Here is a 19,830-nt window from a genome sequence, read left to right as displayed (position 1 = left end):
TCTACTTTAAAGAGTCCTCTCCTGCTGATGTTCAGGTGTATATCAGTATGTAGTGTCTCTACTTTAAAGAGTTCTCTCGTACTGATGTTCAGGTGTATATCAGTATGTAGTGTCTCTACTTTAAAGAGTCCTCTCCTGCTGATGTCCAGGTGTATATCAGTATGCAGTGTCTCTACTTTAAAGAGTCCTCTCCCGCTGATGTTCAGGTGTATATCAGTATGTAGTGTCTCTACTTTAAAGAGTCCTCTCCAGCTGATGTTCAGGTGTATATAAGTATGTAGTGTCTCTACTTTAAAGAGTCCTCTCCTGCTGATGTTCAGGTGTATATCAGTATTAGTGTCTCCACTTTAAAGAGTCCTCTCCAGCTGATGTTCAGGTGTATATCAGTATGCAGTGTCTCTACTTTAAAGAGTCATCTCCAGCTGATGTTCAGGTGTATATCAGTATTAGTGTCTCCACTTTAAAGAGTCCTCTCCAGCTGATGTTCAGGTGTATATCAGTATGCAGTGTCTCTACTTTAAAGAGTCCTCTCCTGCTGATGTTCACATGTATGTGTCTTGTGTTCCTGCAGAGCGATGACCCAGTGACGGGGGGAGACAGCACCAGCGAGGTCTCCGTCTCCTGCTCCTCCACCGACGAAACCAGCTCCAGCCTCGAGGGAAACCAGGGCCTGGAGTGCAGCTGGAGCCCAGAGGAGAGCATCAAGTCTGGGGCTCCAGGAGGAGGCGGAGAGGCTGAGGAAGAAGCCAAAGACAGAGTGACGGAGGTGCCGCTGCGCTCCAGCATTCTGAGGAACAGCATCCGCTCTCTGTCTCCGCTCCGACGCCACAGCTGGGGACCGGGGAAGAACAACGGAGGAGACGCCGAGATGAACCACAGGAGGTGAGACTGCGTTATACACAATCAGAGAGGGCAAAAGTACACACATCCTTTACTCAAGTAGAAGTACAGATACTCGTGTTAAAAAATACTCTGGTGAAAGTAGAAGTACTGACTAAACTTCTCTATTCAAGTCAAAGTAAAGAGGCTTTGAAGTGTACTAAAAAGTACCCATAGCTAGCAGCTGCTTTAAAGAGTACCTGACCTCCCTTTATATCAATAGAACAATAATGTCATTGTTAGCTAATGAATGTTTCCATGCTGAACAACGGCAACATGACAACGTTTCCATTGGTCCCTCTTCTTTAGAGAAGACCAGGAAGTGATGGATACACGGATCGTGTTCCAACCAATAGGCACGCAGTGACTCTAAAGAATAATGACCACGCACCAACACACATTCAGACTAAAGGAACCAGCTGTTTGGGAAATGAGAGAAGTAGAAAGTACAGGTATTTGAGTTCAACATGTAAGAAGTAGAAAGTACAAGTATTTGTGTTCAACATGTAAGAAGTAGAAAGTACAGGTATTTGAGTTCTACATGTAAGAAGTAGAAAGTACAAGTATTTGTGTTCAACATGTAAGAAGTAGAAAGTACAGGTATTTGAGTTCAACATGTAAGAAGTAGAAAGTACAGGTATTTGAGTTCAACATGTGAGAAGTAGAAAGTACAGGTATTTGAGTTCAACATGTAAGAAGTAGAAAGTACAGGTATTTGAGTTCAACATGTAAGAAGTAGAAAGTACAAGTATTTGTGTTCAACATGTGAGAAAAAGTTGTCACAAAGATAAATAGTGGAGTAAAGTACTGATACCAGAAGCATGTAATACAAAGTATTTGTACTCCACTACTCTGCACCCAATCACAGTATAACACCCAGTGTATTAAACATCTGCGGTATCAACCTGTCCAGTGAGGAAGCAGTCGTGTTGAATGTTGTTTGTTTTAAGGGGTTTCTTTCAGTAACCATGTTACATGTTGACATCGTTGCTCCAGGACAAGAGCAGAGTCTTGATCTCGGATAAATCCACTAGGCGTGATTTGTTTCTTGTTAAATGACCTTAAAGTGAGCTGACCGGTGGATTGTGTTGCCAGGTTAGCCGTTTCCAGTCTTCGTGCTAAGCTAAGCTAAGCTAAGCTAAGCTAAGCTAAGCTAAGCTAAGCTAAGCTAAGCCTCTCCTGGTTCAAGCTTCATATTGAAAGTGGCCCTGTGCTTCTTTGGGCTGTCCCCCCCTCTCCCGTAGTGTGTGATATAGGCTGTGGTGCATGCAAACGGTCGGCAAAGGCTTATACAAGGACAGAGTTTTAAACTTGGCAGACAATATTGTGAGTGACCTCTTACTTTGGACCGTTGCCATGCGGGCGGAGATATCGTCCCCCTCTGTTAAAAAAGAACAGATCTCGGCTGTCTTTCGTCCCGCAAGCCGTCACACTCCTGAATAAATGATGGCTAGGACGCACTGTTTACCCAGCTGGTCTGGCCCCCCTATTTCGCAAATGAGGGCCTATAGGCGCCTTGTCATGTCTGCCGATATCTGGCTTTCTTATGTCTGTTTGTTTTAATCCGTGTCTGTGTTGTTGTCGGTGACGTGTCGTCTTATCTTTTGAAATGCCTCTGTGATGTGCTGCAACCCATTTTCCCCTCGGGGACAAATACAACCAATACTATTATACTGCAAAGGCTTAAAATCCCTGTGTGGGCGGGACATCTCTAAGCTGTTGACCAATCACAACAGAGCCGGCCAGCTAACCAATCAGAGCAGACTGGGCTCTGGTTTCAGACAGAGGGTGAAAAGAGGAGCTGCAGCACAGGCAGCATGAGAAGAATAAAGAGCTTTATGTACACACGCACGCACACACACACGCACGCACACACACACACACACACTCACACACACACGAGAGACTCACACATGTACAGTAATCATCAGTTGACACTTCACGCCCACATGATGTCTCCACTCATGCCGAGCACATTAACAACAAGACCTCGACATCTTTATTGAAAAGCTTCCGGCGTTTCAATCCGCGGCTTCTTTATGATTTGTTTCGGTTCAATAGCCGCTTGGCTTTCGTCTGAGTCTTCCTGTAAAGCGGAACTGATGGGAGAAACAGATATATCTTCTGCGGCGTTTTGTATTACCGGAAATATATTAATACATTTCTTAATTAGCTCCAATATATATATATAATGTGCATCCATGATTTCTGCGACTATCTTTTCCGGAGTCACTTTTTAAAGAGTTTTCTTGTTCTTAGTGAGAAGAGTGCGATACACATTAAACATGCCAGCACAAGCTCCAGCCCAGGGGTGGCCAACCAGTCAGAGGTGAAGAGCCACGTTTTTAAAACCCAACGGCGAAGTCGCTTGCCATGAAACATGACACGGTTTCCTCGAGTTACGTCACAGATCTTACCGTGATATTTGTAACGTAGGGACTACTTTCTCAGGAGAACACCGTCTATAGGTCAGCCATCGGGCAACACACTGCAGTCACAATGTGTTTACGCCAGCGTCCGATAGCATGATTAGCACGTGGGCTATTTCCAAACTGTAGCATTCCTTAGAAAGGTTGAAGTTCTGTATCCGGTGTTCTGACGATCGAACCTCCACACTGCAGCAGGAAGTGAACTTAAACCTGTCTGTAGTGTTTATACTTACCAACGTGATGCACTGAGCACTTTTTATCCTTTCACATCCTCCTTATTTCACCGTCTCTCCGCCATACTGCCCTCCCATCACTCGATATCCATCTCCAGTCGTAGTTAGTTCCCTGTGTGTGTGTGTGTGTGTGTGTGTGTGTGTGTGTGTGTGTGTGTGTGTGTGTGTGTGGTGTGTGTGTGTGTGTGTGTGGTGTGTGTGTGTGTGTGTGTGTGTGTGTGTGTGGTGTGTGTGTGTGTGTGTGTGTGTGTGTGTGTGTGTGTGTGTGTGTGATGTGTGTGTGTGTGTGTGTGTGTGTGTGTGTGTGTGTGTGTGTGTGTGTGTGTGTGTGTGTGTGTGTGTGTGTGTGTGTGTGTGTGTGGACAGGCTTTATGATGGCAGATGTCTTCGTCCACAGGTGAGCGCTGCTCTGCGCTCTGACAGTCAGCACTGTGTGATCGTGTATTTGAGGTCGGTGATGTTTGAATCAGGGATGCTTTGATGCAGACGTTAAAAACCAGGCCATGGCTAAACCAATTGATCATCTTTCAGAGACATTCGAGGCTTTGTATGTCTTCATCAGTGCGCAGCTTACACGCTGGTTTGGGATCAGTTAGCGACATGACCCCGGTCTGAAGACGTGGATCTCTTCTCCCGACTGAATGTGTTGGCCGATGATTTGCTGGATCACGGCGTGGATCCGCAGATGAGAGGGATTTACGGGCGCAGCGGGGAGTTTCCCGGCGTCCGCCCAGAAGCATCGCTCATCCTGAAATGTAGCCGCGCTGTTCCTCTCCATAGCCGTTGTATTGGATTCTCCCGGCCTCTTGGTTCCCGTCACAGGTCGATGTAATGGGGTTCCTAAATCACAGCAAGCAGGAGGCTGATGTTGGGAGACCGTCAGCTGTAAATCTGATGTGACTCAGCGTGTGTGTGTGTGTGTGTGTGTGTGTGTGTCCATCACATCGCTTACATGTATTCACATCGCCCTCATCAGTTGAATTAAGCTACTTTTGTACACGTGTGAAATCTTAACTTCACATCGAGGTCCAAGAAAACGTATCTCTCATATTATTCAGGCCCTCATAGTAGGCCTGAGTGAGTCACTGAGCATTCACATACATGTCCTTAATCACCACCTGACGAGCAGTGAATGCACTTATGGTCAAATAAGTGCATTCACTCGTTTGTGCAGTCCGTGAGATGAAAGGCGCCGCATGGAGTCCACCATACAGGGGTCTGCTGGACCCGCTTAGGTTCACTCAAGAGTCGTTTAAATGTTGATCAGTCTTGTTCTGTATTTAGATGTCATTCATGTCAGAAAAAGCTGCTTCACAAAGGTCTGTAGAGCAGAGCCAAATACAGCAGACGTGTTGGTGCTGCTTGGTGAATGTTCTTATAGTTTTCTGGGCGTACAAGGCTCCAGAAATGTTCTGAGTTGTGCTGAGACTTAAGCTGAACATGATTTTGGAGATTTATAACCTCCATCTCCGCAGGATCGACACTGAACAGTTCAGCCATCTTTTTCTTCTTCTTCTTCGTCTTGACATTAAATTATAAACCATAATAAATCAAGTGTAGGTCTAGCCTCCCTATATCTGTGTGTGAAATTGCTCCATCCTCAAAAACACAAAACTAATACTAATACTTGGCAACGGCCTTCTGTTAAAAAAGGGAGTATTTACAGCAGCATTATAAAAACAAAATACTGCGTGGGTGCACACTTATTCTCTGTCTTACTGTTACATAAATCTAATGAATGTATGAGACTAAGTTAGCTTCATATCGCAATCAGTGATTAAGTGAATACTAAAGTTTCTATCAGGGTCACTGTCAGCCTGTCACTCATTATTTTCAGGAGGGGGCGGGGCTTGGAGGAACGGAGAGGAGACGGTGATCGCGGAAGCTTTCCTCCTGCCTTCACAAACTTTACACACGTATCGTCTGAAAATAGCAAGAGGGCATTCATACTCTGCGATCCAAGACTTGATTAAATCCACCAAAAACCTGACATGACGATAACGAGTGTTTTTGAAAAACTCAAATCCCTCCCTGTGTCTCTGAGCCGCAGCGACGCGGCCTGATTCAGAGCGGGTCATTCTGCTGCTGGTTCTGACTGGTGCTGCTGGAGAAACAGACCGCTCCGTGTGTGGTGCCGCTGTCACGTCTGTTCCTTGATCACTGTCACGGACTAATTTGATATTCGTGTGACAGAAACAATTCTAAAATAAAAAAAACTTTATTGTCCGGCCGCGGCATAAAAATCAAGAAGCAACCTTCCTACGCTATAATCGATAATCGAGCGGCGAGCTACTGAAAAGCTGCCCGCGAGCTACCGGTAGAATATTTTCGACGTGTTGGAGAGCCCTGGTTTACACAGTCACGTGTGGGGACTCGCCTCCCTTATGGGGACAAAATGGAGGTCCCCATGAGGGGGATCATTCATGTTAGGGTTAGGCATGTGTTGGTTATGGTTAGGATAAGTCTCCAGGAAATGCATGTAAGTCAATGTAATGTCCCCTGAAGTGATGTATACATGGTGTGTGGGGGTGTGCGTGTCAACAGGTGTGTGTGTGTGTGTGTGTGTGTGTGTGTGTGTGTGTGTGTGTGTGTGTGTGTGTGTGTGTGTGTGTGTGTGTGTGTGTGTGTGTGTGTGTGTGTGTGTGTGTGTGTGTGTGTGTGTGTGTGTGTGTGTGTGTGTGTGTGTGTGTGTGTGTGTGTGTGTGTGTGTTTGCAGCAGTAGCAGGTTTGATTAGCCAGAGGGACTCTCGGGTCTACACAACATGTGTCCCGAACAGATCCATATCCACAGTTTCTTGATTTCTCTTACGTACATTGCCTTGTTTTTATGCTGCTACGCAAAACATTCACACATCGGGATCAATAGAACTATCTTTCTATCATATCCTTCAATGCTGGACCTGGACATGTTATTCTAAATGGAAAACCAATTAATCAACATGAATAATGATGGGTAAGATAATCAACCTCTCAAATATTGTGAATGGAGTCAATATAAAAACAATGGCAATGTCTCCATCTTTACTTACTTTACAAAGTGTACAGCTCCAACTCAAACACAGCCCCTGCACCACTTTCACAGCTGACTTCTTTTAACAAGTTAAGGTTTATTTACAATTATTCAAAACAAAGAAACGGTGATGAACGTCAGCGGCTGCGGCTTCCTTATGTGTGGTCAGGCATTTCCTTTGAGACGTAGAGTCTCACTCATAAACATATTCTTTAAGCGCTTTACATGGTAGAGACCTCCCTGTGGATGTCTCTCCTCTGGCTTGCCCAAAATACGTTCCCTTACTTCGTTTCCTTTTCTTTCTCTTACTTCCCATCCTATGTGCACCTCGGTCGCTTGTGTTGTGTTGATCTGTTTGGTATACATATGGCCCTGTAATGTATTGTTCAGATAGAGCATGAGCTTTACGTAACCTCCGTCCTCGTTCTGTCCCCACAGCTACAGCCTGGAGGGTCTCAGCGGGATCCAGGAGGACCCGAGGGGCCCGGTCACAGCTCAGAGGCCCCTCCGAGTGCTGGAGCCCTCGAGGAGAGGAGACTACCGGGGATCACTGGTGTCGCTGAGCGAGATCCAGGAGGAGCAGAGGGTCAGCACACGCACACACACACGCACACGCACACACTCATACACACACACACACACACACACGCACGCACGCACACACACACACACTCATACACATGCACACACACTCAGAATCAGAATACCTTTATTCGTCCCACAGAAAGGGAATTTACATTTGTTACAGCAGAAAAGAGCCAAAGACAGCTCTCACACACACACACACACACACACACACACACACACACACACACACACACACACCCTTATGTCCCCATAAGGAAGGCAAGCCCCCACACATGACTGTAAACAGATTTAGGTCCCCACAAGGATAGTAATGCTAGGACACACGCCCGTGCACACACACACACACACACACACACACACACACACACACACACCACACACACACACACACACGCCCGCGCACACACACACACACAGACAGACAGACAGACAGAGATTCACACACACGAACACACGTATATCATATTTTATTGACATGTAAATAGACATCTTGCACTATTTTGTATTTTATTATATATGCCGTGTTCGTAAAGCTCGTACACAAACAACAACACTCGTAACATGGAGGGGAACTTCAGCAGATTAGTAAGAATTAATAAACATGCTTTCCTCCGGCGGCTCCTCGTCAAAAAGCATTCATTGAGTTTCCTGTTTCCTGTTTGAGCGGCTGCTCGACGTAAAGACACAGCTTTCTAAATGCGCTTCTCATTCATTATCGTGCCGTCTTCATGAACAAACACGCCTGAAGTCAGCGGTTGAGTTCAGTCGGGGCTCCTATTGGATGAGAAGCGCTCCATGAACACAGTGTTCTGGTTCCTCTTCTGAATGCGCTGACTTTGACTGAAGTGTGTTTGGGTGCAGAAATCGAGGCGCTATCGGCCCCTGAGGAACAGCTGTCCCCCGATGGCCCTCCCGCTCACCAAGTCTGTGTCCATGCTGGCCATCAGCCAGAGAGACCTGGATGGTGAGTGAACGTCATGGTTACCCCCTGTCATCATGTCTCTGTAACCTGCCTTCCAATCTGAAGATATCAAAATGTATATCAATATATCTTATAAATGTTGTTAGCGTTGGCGAGGTTATACCTTTATATTCGTAGGTCTAAGAATAACACCTGTAACAAACTAAATCTGATTTCTCCACCACCTTGTAGGCTAGGTTCATGTTTCCTAGGCCTTACAGTGTCTCTGTACCTGGACATGTCTCCCTCCTTCTCCCCACTGTGTATATAACATTTCTTAATTGTATTTAATAAGTGTCCTGCTGTCTTTCTGTCTTCCTTCCTTCCTGCCCCCCCCCAGCTGTGGGACACCTGAGGCGTAAGAGGAGAATTTCTTTCTCTTTCAACTTCCCTCCCCTCATCAAATCTAAGTCTCAGTTCCTTTATGGGGAATCTTCATCTAGTGATGATGAGGACAACCTGAGTAAGTGATGGCCTGTAGACGTAGCAGCACTAGAGAATAGCTGTGGTGTTAGAGCGTCAGTAGTTTCCTATCTGGACCGAGTGGAGGACCCAAAACATTAGGAAGCAAGTTCATGTCTTTGACAAAGATGGGACCATTGGGTTTAAGATATAAAACCTAAGACAATGATACCTCATTCACACCAGCGGTGTTTCAGGGCCGGTTCGGAGCTGGAGCTTGAAAAGCACCGGGTTTTCCTCGTCACACCGCAGCGGAGCAGCCTCTGAAGCTGCGGCCCCACGAGGACGAATTCGGTCATTTGCGTTACTGTTTAGTGTCATATAGACCGTTCGGCCGCACGAGGACGACCGAATATGGCACTAAGCGACTGAGGAAACAACAACGGGTCCCAAGGTGGATAGAAATGCATACGCCACTCTCTGGGGGGTCCAACGGCTCCGTGTGTGCGCCCTATACGGACATTTTCAGATCACTGATAGTGATTGCGCAATAGCCCCGCCTCTCCCCACCTCTTCTGCTCACCTCCGCTTACCCCGCGCCAGTGCTGAAGTGTTTCGCCACCAACAACAACAACAATGGCGGATCGCAGAGTTGCTATCGTGCTCCGGACGCTATTGACCATGCTACAGTTGTTTGTGCAACATCTACAGCAATAATGATGAGGCAATAGCCCCGCCTCTCCCCACCTCTGCTGCTCACCCCCGCGTCAAAGTAAACTGCACCCTGAATTCAGATTATTTATCTTTCTCTCGCGAGTGAAGTCTGACAGGACGGAGACACGCAGCTCTGCTCACCTGCAGCTCCTCCCGCTGCAGCAAAACACACACTTCAAGTCAGATCATCACCCTTAGCTATTTTAATTACCTCTCAAACTCCCTAAACTAGTTATAAATATGTTTATTTATACTGTCGGCCGGGTCACTCATTACTGGATCAGCTGCTGCATGAGACAGACACTGGCGCTGTCCGAAGAGAGGGAGGAAAAAGAGAGGCTCCGTGTATTTTATCATTATATTATATAGAGTCGTTTTTCATTTGTTTTAAAGCTCAATAAATAACATAGAAGACCTTTGACCGGCACTTTTATCATTTTGTCCGGAAGATTTAAACTTTAATACACGCTGACTGGCGAAAAACTCTGCCCGGTTCCCTCGGCCCCCACCGCGGAGAATAAACAGAAGGGCAACCATGACAACCATGCTTCTTCGCTGCTTTTGTGGAGGAAGTTACAGCGCCACCTACAGGCTCCTGCATATGTACTGCAGCTTCTCCAGCGGTTGGAGCTAAACGGAGCGGTCTCGTGTGGACAGACACTATCCGGATAATTATTGCATGTGGACGGAAGCCGTTTGCGATTGCGTTTGCGTTAATCCTATGCGTTTAGCCGTTTTCGTCCTCGTGGGGCCGCAGCCTGAGTAGTGTTAATTTCGTCAGCTATTTTTTAATTTAGTCTTAGTCCTGTGTTAAATTTCCTTTTTAGTTGTAGTCATATTTAGTCACCTTCATCCTGTTTTTATTTAGTCAAGATTTAGTCGACTAAAAGTCTGAGCATTTTAGTCTTATTTTAGTCAAAGAAAACTAATTATTTTAGTCTACACTACCTCTGAGCTCCGGAATCCGGTTCGTTTCAAGCACCAACAAATTGTCCGGCCAGAGCAAAAGCACCGCATACATCGAGGCGGGGGCAGAGACAGATCAACTCCTGAACAACAACAACAAGCCCGCGTTTTATCCAGCTTGTACACAACGATGGAGAAACTTAACAAGAGTTTCAGAGTTTCTGCCAGAGACTGTATATATAAAGGTTTCTGCTCGTGGTGAAGCAACGTGTCTGCGTGTTAAGGTGGAACCTGAGCATTCACGTTGATCACCTCTCATTATAACTCAATATAAATCTATAAAACTATAAATATTAAACTTTACTTCACGTGTTCATTTGAGAACAGCTGTTTCATACCTGGGTGAGGGTTACAGTTCATTTAAATGAAAGATACAACGTTACTCCACACTCATGGTTCAGTCCACCTTAAGAAATAAGACCGACCTCGGAAGCAGTTGTGTTTTTAAAAAAAACTTTATTGACACGAGTCAATTGGCTGCAGATAGAGCCATAAGAGCAACTGATTTCATCCGCGCGGTTTCAATCTGGTCTAGCTGCGGCCGCGGCCAGTACACGGCGGTACACGACACGCCCACCTGACACGACACTACGGTGGCTGAGAGGCACCAACCGTTAAAAGCGAATTGACGAGATTTACATCATACAGCCCTTGTAGTATAGACATTGATTTTAATTTCTTACAATAGGAGATGTTTTGGGGTTTAGGAGGGAGGAAGGAAGATTAGGATTAGGTAAAAAGGTAGGGAGTGGTTAGGGTGGGGGGAAGGGAAGGGAAGGGTTAGATTGAAGGGAGGGAAGAGAACTGCTACCCGGGAACGTTCATACTGGGTAGTTTATTTAGTTTAAAAAAAATATCCAACGAGTTAGAGACCACAGAGGAAGTGTAGTACCGCCGTTTGGCCACAAGACTCCAGGGCGCACTCCTGGGGGCTTGGTTCAACCTCCACTGTCCGCGGCCGCAGCTAGACCCTTCTCAGCCACCGTAGTGTCGTGTCAGGTGGGCGTGTCGTGTACCGCCGTGTGCTGGCCGCGGCCGCAGCTAGACCCTTCTCCGCGGTTTGGCTTTATGAAGCAGGCACGCAAACGGTTACGTCATGACGCAAACGATGACGCAACGACGCATTACCAGTCGGACTCTGTGCGGTGTGAAAAGAGCCAGAGCTAAACCGAAGAACCGGTTCTGAACCTGAAAAGCTCTAGCACGGAGCTTGAACCGGAGTTGCGTTGGTGTGAAGGAGGTATGAGAGTGAGCTTCTGGTTAGATATGACCGTCCGTGTTCTCATGAGAATGATTTGTGCAGTTATCTGTTGACTGTATCCTATGATTGTTTATCAGTTTGTGTTTTGTTTTAATTTCCTGTTTTTCCTTCTTTCTCTGATTTGTGGAGTTATAATTGTTTTATGTATGAAACGATGTAGTATCATGTCAGCCCGGTAACCATATCTTTTCTCAAGAAGCAGAACAAGAAACACATGTGAGATATTTATATTATTGTTAGGGCCAGAGAAGAACGGAGGACCGATTATGATCGCTTTGGTTTTCATTATTAAGTTCTCCTGGAAGTACTTCACACGTTTGAAGGCCTTACCTTTTAAACTTTACACTTTTACATGTTCTATGTTCATGGTCGCGTTCTCGGACTCTCGCTAAAAACTCGCCCCCTTCAAAGTGGCCAAAAGGCAGCCCCTCGTTCAGGTTCTACCTACACCAGGGGTGTCAAACTCAAGGCCCGGGGGCCAAATCCGGCCCGCGACTTCATTTTATGCGGCCCCACAAGAGCTTGCAAAGAACGGTTACAGGCTGATTTACAGAAGCACACAAACTACATGTCCCACAATGCATCTCTCATTTGACTTTTTTCTCAGAATTAGACTTTTATTTCAAGATTTCACTTTTTTTAATCATTTTGGGACATGCGCACTGAAGAGACTTGCAATTATTTGCCCTAGACTTCTGCTTTCAGACGTAGTTAATTATGAAGTTATTACCCTGTCCGATAATAATCCAATGCAGAGGCAATAACATTTATATATATAACATATTTATGTATGTATTTTTATATAGTCTTAAAGTTACAACCATAATGCTGATGTGGCCCGTGGTGAAATTGAGTTTGACACCCCTGACCTATACATTTGAAATGTGGTAGCTATATGTAGCACGGTGAGATGCACAAGAAAGCCTCTTGGAGTCGTGCCGTAAACTCAACAGGAAGACGGACATTTTTTATTTCTTTTACAACTTTTGGCCAATTTCTGCACTTTTCACATGCACAAACAAACAAACAAAATTGACTTCAAATATGGCCAGTTCTTTCTCGTTGCCCCAGTAGAAACACAGACCCCACGTTTCCGTCATCATCCTGGTTAAGATGTGCCTCTCTGATGCAGAGCAGCTCAGAGGAGAGAGGGAAGGTGTATAGCTACGTTTAACGGATTCAAAAGAACGTGTGGTGATTTCTGGGCAAAGCCTGCAGCGTTGGCCTCGATGTGAAATCAGAGAGAAACACTACGAGGTCAGAGGTTAAGTAACCGATAGCAACAGTTTGGCAGGAAATCTGACCTTAAAACACTGCATGAAAAGGAAAAGTGTGTTTTGAGAGTTCACGATGTGTTGCTGTCAGATATGTGTGGGAGCCGGTCTCCAGCAGCCGTTAGGGTCCCGGCACCGGATCAGAGGAAACGCTTTGAACACTCTGAGCTCCGGCTCCTGGCCGCGGTGAGGGTCCGTCAGAGCCGCTCTGTTATTGGCTCACACACAGCCATACACACATACACACACAGCCACACACAGCCACACACAGCCACACACACACAGCCACACACAGCCACACACAGCCATACACACAGACACACACACACACACACACACACACACACACACACAGCCACACACAGCCACACACAGCCACACACACACAGCCACACACAGCCATACACACACAAACACACACACACACACACACACACACACACATCACACACACAACACACACACACACACACACACAGCCACCACACACACACACACACACACACACACACACACAACACACAGCCACACACAGCCACACACACAGCCACACACACACACACACACACAGCCACACACATGCTACACACACAGCCACACACACAGCCACACACACACACACACACACACACACACACACACACACACAGCCACACACACAGCCACACAGTGAGAGGAGCTAATGCTAACACCTGGACGCTACAGGTAGCTGTTGAAGGACAGGAGGGTGTGCATTACGCATTCATCAGCCAAAAACTCACATATTATACTTTTATACATTTTTTTTGTATATTTTTTTGTGTATTCCTATTTTTACATCACTTTTTTTATTCTTTCACATCATTTTAGGATGTTTTTTTATTATTTCCAGACATTTCCCCAGTCATTTTTAGAGATTTTATTAAATGTTCAATTATTATATTAAATATTAAATTATTTACGACACTTTCTATGCAACTTTCCATTTTATTACCACATTTTTGGACATTTTAACAAATGTTGGAGACCTTCTCCCATGTCCCATTTGTGTCCACTTGACCGTCTCCTCCATGATTTCCTGCTTGGGTTTTTTTTTTTTTTTTATCATGTTCTGTTTTGTAGCTTTTATTTTATTTATTTTTAATTTAGTTATTTATTTATTTATTTTTTTAATTGTACGGTGTCCTTGGGTGTCATGAAAGGCGCCTAAAAATAAAATTTATTATTATTATTATTCTTCCAGATGAGCAGCTGCACGTCCTTAGAGCTCTTTGATAGTAGGATTAAGTGAATATGTATATTGACATCATATATTTGCATTGCACTTTTTGCCCTAGCATTAATTACATTTTAATCTGGTATTCAAGGTATTTTTTAACGTCTCACCTATACGTCTAACTCACTCAAAGTTCAGGTGAATAGAGAACACCCTGGTGGTAAGTGCGGTCAACCTCAAGCTGCGAGTGCACTCAGAGGGAGAACTTCCAGAAACACAGTAAATAAAAAACGTCTCCAGTTTTTTTTATTTGTTTGGTTTTTTAATGAATCTTTGCCGCTGACTTCCTCTCTCATTTCTCTCCAGGTATGAGGTCGTTTTCCAGCGCCTCTGGGTCACTAGCATACAGGTCGGTCCAACACACACACACACACACACACACACACACACACACACACACACACACGGCAGCTGCACCTTTTATAGTCCTATAAATGCACTTTCTCTACAGGACCTTTATAGTGCTGTAAAGAGCTGCTTCAGGAATGTGTGAACAGGTATGAATGCAGCTGTACGAGGATATATATTAAGTGTGTGTGTGTGTGTGTGTGTGTGTGTGTGTGTGTGTGTGTGTGTGTGTGTGTGTGTGTGTGTGTGTGTGTGTGTGTGTGTGTGTGTGTGTGTGTGTGTGTGTGTGTGTGTGTGTGTGTGTGTGTGTGTGTGTGTGTGTGTGTGTGTGTGTGTGTGTGTGTGTGTGTGTGTGTTGCAGTATATCAGAGGAGGAGCCCGGCCCTCTGCGCAGCGACGCGGATGGAAAGAGTACGACGAAAGTCAGCCGGACGTTCAGCTACCTCAAGAACAAGATGTACAAGAAAACCAGGGTACGAGTTTCATTATCCTTCAACCATCTACTGTCCCCTGCAGACTGCGCTGAGTCCCATGTGAAGTGTGTTGCCCTTAAACAAGCCTCCTTCAAAGAGAAACTCACACACTTTCAAAATGCATTGATCATTTATTCTGCATGTTTTACATATATGTTGACCATACATATTTTCGATCTATTATTGGACCTATATTTCAGACATTTTACATATTTTCCATCGTTTATTTATATTATTATACTTTTGACATTTTGCACATATTATTCAGACATTTTATTACATATTTCCCCAAAGAAGTCTCCCATGTTTCAGACATTTTTAATTATATTTCAGAGGTTTATTCACATATTTATAGGGAATTTTTTCATGTATTGTTTCTAATATTTATTTTCAGACTTTTTCCATTTGCTCTTCAGACATGTGATGGCATTTTGTGATGACTTATTTTTAGGAAATGTTTCAATTATATATCAGACATTTCCCACATATTTAATTACATTTAGTACTCAGAGTTATTACATAATGATAGGACATGATTTGAACACAAAACTCAACACCGCTATGAAACACTCAGTGGTGACATAATGCTGTTTGACATCAAGCCATTTGTGTTGCAAGTACAAAAAGGAGAAGCACACACTTCTTTGTGTGTGTGTGTGTGTGTGTGTGTGTGTGTGTGTGTGTGTGTGTGTATTGCTTTCTGTTTCACTGTCCCGTCTACAAGGACATATGATATGTTCTTTTAGTAAAATGACATCAATGTATGTGGATCTTCTGACGATGACAGACCTCAGAGGAAATGACCTTTTTAGGCAGGTTTATTTCTGCGTAGCGTCGGCACCATTTCATTAAAGCCAGAGCAATGACATAAGACTTACTTTCGCAAACAACAACACATGTTTCACCACTGCAACTGCTTTCAGTGTGTCTTTTGAGAGCCCATTAGGATTAGGCACCAACATATATTATGTTAATTAAACCGTCAATTTAGATTTTAAAATGACCCTCATAAAAAGTCCTGTTAAAGTGGGTCCAGGTATACGCTGAAACTGTGCGATAGTGCAGGCGTTGCAGAGAGACACGAACAGGAAGTGAAACAGGAAGCTGGAGCTGTGGTTTGTATAATCTCTTCTCTAACCTCAGTCTGCTTTTAAAGAGACAGAGCAGAGCCACGGGTCAGTCGTATGGATCGTGGGTTTGCAGATGACACAATTTAAAAACGTTGATGTTCAAATTGACACCTGGGTATTGGATTGCATCTATAACATACTGTATACATTACACATATTCAGGGACAACCAACGAAGCCACCTCAGCGACCGCAGACCTGTCACACACCACTTTCAGATTGAAATGGACTTTTTTAAATCAAAGATATGAAAAACATTCTCTCTCGATTTTTGCAGTGTTTGCTCGTAATCCAGCCTCCTTGTTCACACGCCCTTTTCCAAACTGAATGCATGTTATTCCTATTGCTTTGGATGGTGAAAAAAAAAACCGAACTAACATACATTTGGGGAAGTTAACAGTACATGTTTTATCATTCATTCACATATCTGACGTTTTCCACACATGTTAGGACGTTTTTTTATTTCTTTGCACCTTTCTTGATATTTCTTCACCCATTGCTTTGCATGTCAAAGGTCTGGAACTCCTCCGTAGACACTGCTTGTGGAAACATGTTAAAGATGACAAAGCTACGTCGAGTTGTGCTTCAGTTTCTCCACAGTCAGTGTTCTGTAAGAGGGTGTAGTGTGTGCAGTTTTGAGACAGCATCTGCAGCAGAGGGTCATTGCAGAAACAGGCTCACTTCCTCATCGCCTTTCTCCTGATGGAGCCTCACAGCTGGAAGCAGACACACACACACACACACAGACACACACACTCACACTCACACAGACGGAGAGGGATGTTGTACAGGAGGTTCGCAGGGAGCCATGGCTTCTCACTGAGGTGGAGATGTTGGCTGGAGGTAGGCTAATATAGTTCATAGCTCGTTGCAGCCGTACGAGCCGACGTCTTGTCTTCCAGTGAAGTCGTCGCCGGTTAAAGTGTCCTTCACTCTTTCTGTTTGAATCTGTCGTAAGAGGTTACTTCTGAATGCTTGTGGCCAAAATCTAAACGAGCTAAAAAATGAAGACGGCAGTGGCAAGGTTCCTTTTTCAAGTATGTTTGCTTAATTCAGTTGTTTAAATGTCGCTGGTGGTTACTCCTGTTCTGAATGCTTTTAGCCATGATATAAAAATCCTAAAAAATGTATTAACTTAAAAATAATCGGTCGTCCTTGCTATATTTGTGAAGCATCATATTTAAAAGAAAAGCGATTATTGAAATAAGATACTGTGGTTTCTAGTTTTTGGAAGTGTTAGACCAGCTTTGGTTAAGCAGCTGTTGCAGGAAGTGAGAATGAGGAAGTATTCACGTCCTTTACTTCAGTAAAAGTCACAATACGCGTTTCAAAGACAGCTTTTAAAAGACAGATTGTGTAAAAGTACAAAGGTGTGATCAGAAATAGTAGACAAAAGTCAAATGAAAATAAAAAGTACTTAAAGAAACTTCATGTGTCATATATTATTAAATGCATGACATTATAATATTTGTAGTGTTGGATTAATAAAGTGTTTTCCTGTTCTAAATAATAATTCTTATTCAAGTCTTCAAATGCTCTACTTTAAAGAGTCCTCTCCTGCTGATGTTCAGGTGTATATCAGTATGTAGTGTCTCTACTTTAAAGAGTCCTCTCCTGCTGATGTTCAGGTGTATATCAGTATGTAGTGTCTCTACTTTAAAGAGTCCTCTCCTGCTGATGTTCAGGTGTATATCAGTATGTAGCATCTCTACTTTAAAGAGTCCTCTCCTGCTGATGTTCAGGTGTATATCAGTATGTAGTGTGTCTACTTTAAAGAGTCCTCTCCTGCTGATGTTCAGGTGTATATCAGTATGTAGTGTCTCTACTTTAAAGAGTCCTCTCCTGCTGATGTTCAGGTGTATATCAGTATGTAGTGTCTCTACTTTAAAGAGTCCTCTCCTGCTGATGTTCAGGTGTATATCAGTATGTAGTGTCTCTACTTTAAAGAGTCCTCTCCTGCTGATGTTCAGGTGTATATCAGTATGTAGTGTCTCTACTTTAAAGAGTCCTCTCCTGCTGATGTTCAGGTGTATATCAGTATGTAGTGTCTCTACTTTAAAGAGTCCCCTCCTGCTGATGTTCAGGTGTATATCAGTATGTAGTGTCTCTACTTTAAAGAGTCCTCTCCTGCTGATGTTCAGGTGTATATCAGTATGTAGTGTCTCTACTTTAAAGAGTCCTCTCCTGCTGATGTTCAGGTGTATATCAGTATGTAGTGTCTCTACTTTAAAGAGTCCTCTCCTGCTGATGTTCAGGTGTATATCAGTATGTAGTGTCTCTACTTTAAAGAGTCCTCTCCTGCTGATGTTCAGGTGTATATCAGTATGTAGTGTCTCTACTTTAAAGAGTCCTCTCCCGCTGCTGTTCAGGTGTATATCAGTATGTAGTGTCTCTACTTTAAAGAGTCCTCTCCCGCTGATGTTCAGGTGTATATCAGTATGTAGTGTCTCTACTTTAAAGAGTCCTCTCCTGCTGATGTTCAGGTGTATATCAGTATGTAGTGTCTCTACTTTAAAGAGTCCTCTCCTGCTGATGTTCAGGTGTATATCAGTATGTAGTGTCTCTACTTTAAAGAGTCCTCTCCCGCTGCTGTTCAGGTGTATATCAGTATGTAGTGTCTCTACTTTAAAGAGTCCTCTCCCGCTGATGTTCAGGTGTATATCAGTATGTAGTGTCTCTACTTTAAAGAGTCCTCTCCTGCTCATGTTCAGGTGTATATCAGTATGTAGTGTCTCTACTTTAAAGAGTCCTCTCCTGCTGATGTTCAGGTGTATATCAGTATGTAGTGTCTCTACTTTAAAGAGTCCTCTCCTGCTGATGTTCAGGTGTATATCAGTATGTAGTGTCTCTACTTTAAAGATTGGTTAGCTGGCTGGCTCTGTTGTGATTGGTCAACAGCTGAAAGATGTCCCGCCCCTTAGCCTATCATGTAAAATATGTCGAAGCCAATAGAAGTGCATAATGATGTCAATATGTTAAGGAAATAAACAAAGGAGTCCAATGGAGTGGGATTGTATCCTTTGCAGACCATTAACATGCACTAAAGCCTATAAAACACACTACAGGAAAGAGAACACCCGGAAGAAGTAGAATAGGGCCTCTTTAAACCATGCCGTATCTGAACGAGCTGCAGTGTGTCAGAACTCTGCGGTCTCCTCTAACCAAGAGGCCCGCGGCGGCCATTAAGAAAGCTGGAAACTCCACTTCCCCGTTTCCTCTGGGTCTGGGTGGAGGCTCTGGGATGCCATGCAGGAGAAAAGCAGCTCTGTTCTCCCGGCTGGGCTTCACGGCGATTATGATTCAGCTCTGCACTCAGAGATGACCAACAGCTGAGGATGACCTCGTTCTCAGCTGTTATGGAAAGGTCACAGATTTGATTCCCAGACAGCGAGTCTCCGTCTGGAGTCATGCTTCCTGAGGAGGAGCTGAACCCTCCCTGAGGTTTCATCATAAGGACGGTTGAGGAAGAGTAGCTGAGGAAACTACAAAATATAGGAAACTACATGATATAGATATCATATTTTATTACAGTCCGTCCTGTCAGGCCCCAAGCCTGTTTTTCAGGTTTCAGGCTCGAAAATGACATTCCCAGAACAAATGACCATATCTTCCCTTCGAAAAGGGGTACATTAATAATCTTTTCTCTCAAAGTAATGATAAACCTGTGAGTTGGATGTAGAAAAGTCAGAATCAATATAGATGTTTTTTATTTTAAAGAAAATTCAGATTGAACATGGTAAAAAACTGTAAATTATAGTGTCCGTCCAAAACATATGTTGTACTTATAGTGAAAACTAACCTTGAATGATGGTTTAGTAGACTAAAAGCATTAGGAATCCAAAGTACAACATATAATAAGTACCCTGTATCAAGATTGATGCAAAACAAGTGATAATTGACCTTTTTAG

The 19,830-nt window shown here is 44.0% G+C and overlaps 1 protein-coding gene across 1 annotated transcript in view; it reads left to right on the top strand.

The window, feature by feature from the left end:
• Positions 1-19,830, top strand: part of LOC117441638 (A-kinase anchor protein 13-like) — a 96,054-nt gene that overhangs the window by 35,165 nt on the left and 41,059 nt on the right. Inside the window, 5 exon segments of the mRNA XM_034077700.2 lie at positions 572-882; positions 6,990-7,137; positions 8,001-8,103; positions 14,279-14,321; positions 14,682-14,793. Of these exon segments, the coding sequence (XP_033933591.1) occupies positions 572-882; positions 6,990-7,137; positions 8,001-8,103; positions 14,279-14,321; positions 14,682-14,793 (717 nt within the window).

This window comes from Pseudochaenichthys georgianus, chromosome 3 (assembly GCF_902827115.2).
Source record: "Pseudochaenichthys georgianus chromosome 3, fPseGeo1.2, whole genome shotgun sequence".
In the NCBI taxonomy this organism is placed as follows: domain Eukaryota; kingdom Metazoa; phylum Chordata; class Actinopteri; order Perciformes; family Channichthyidae; genus Pseudochaenichthys; species Pseudochaenichthys georgianus.
This window is presented reverse-complemented; position numbering and strand designations above follow the sequence as displayed.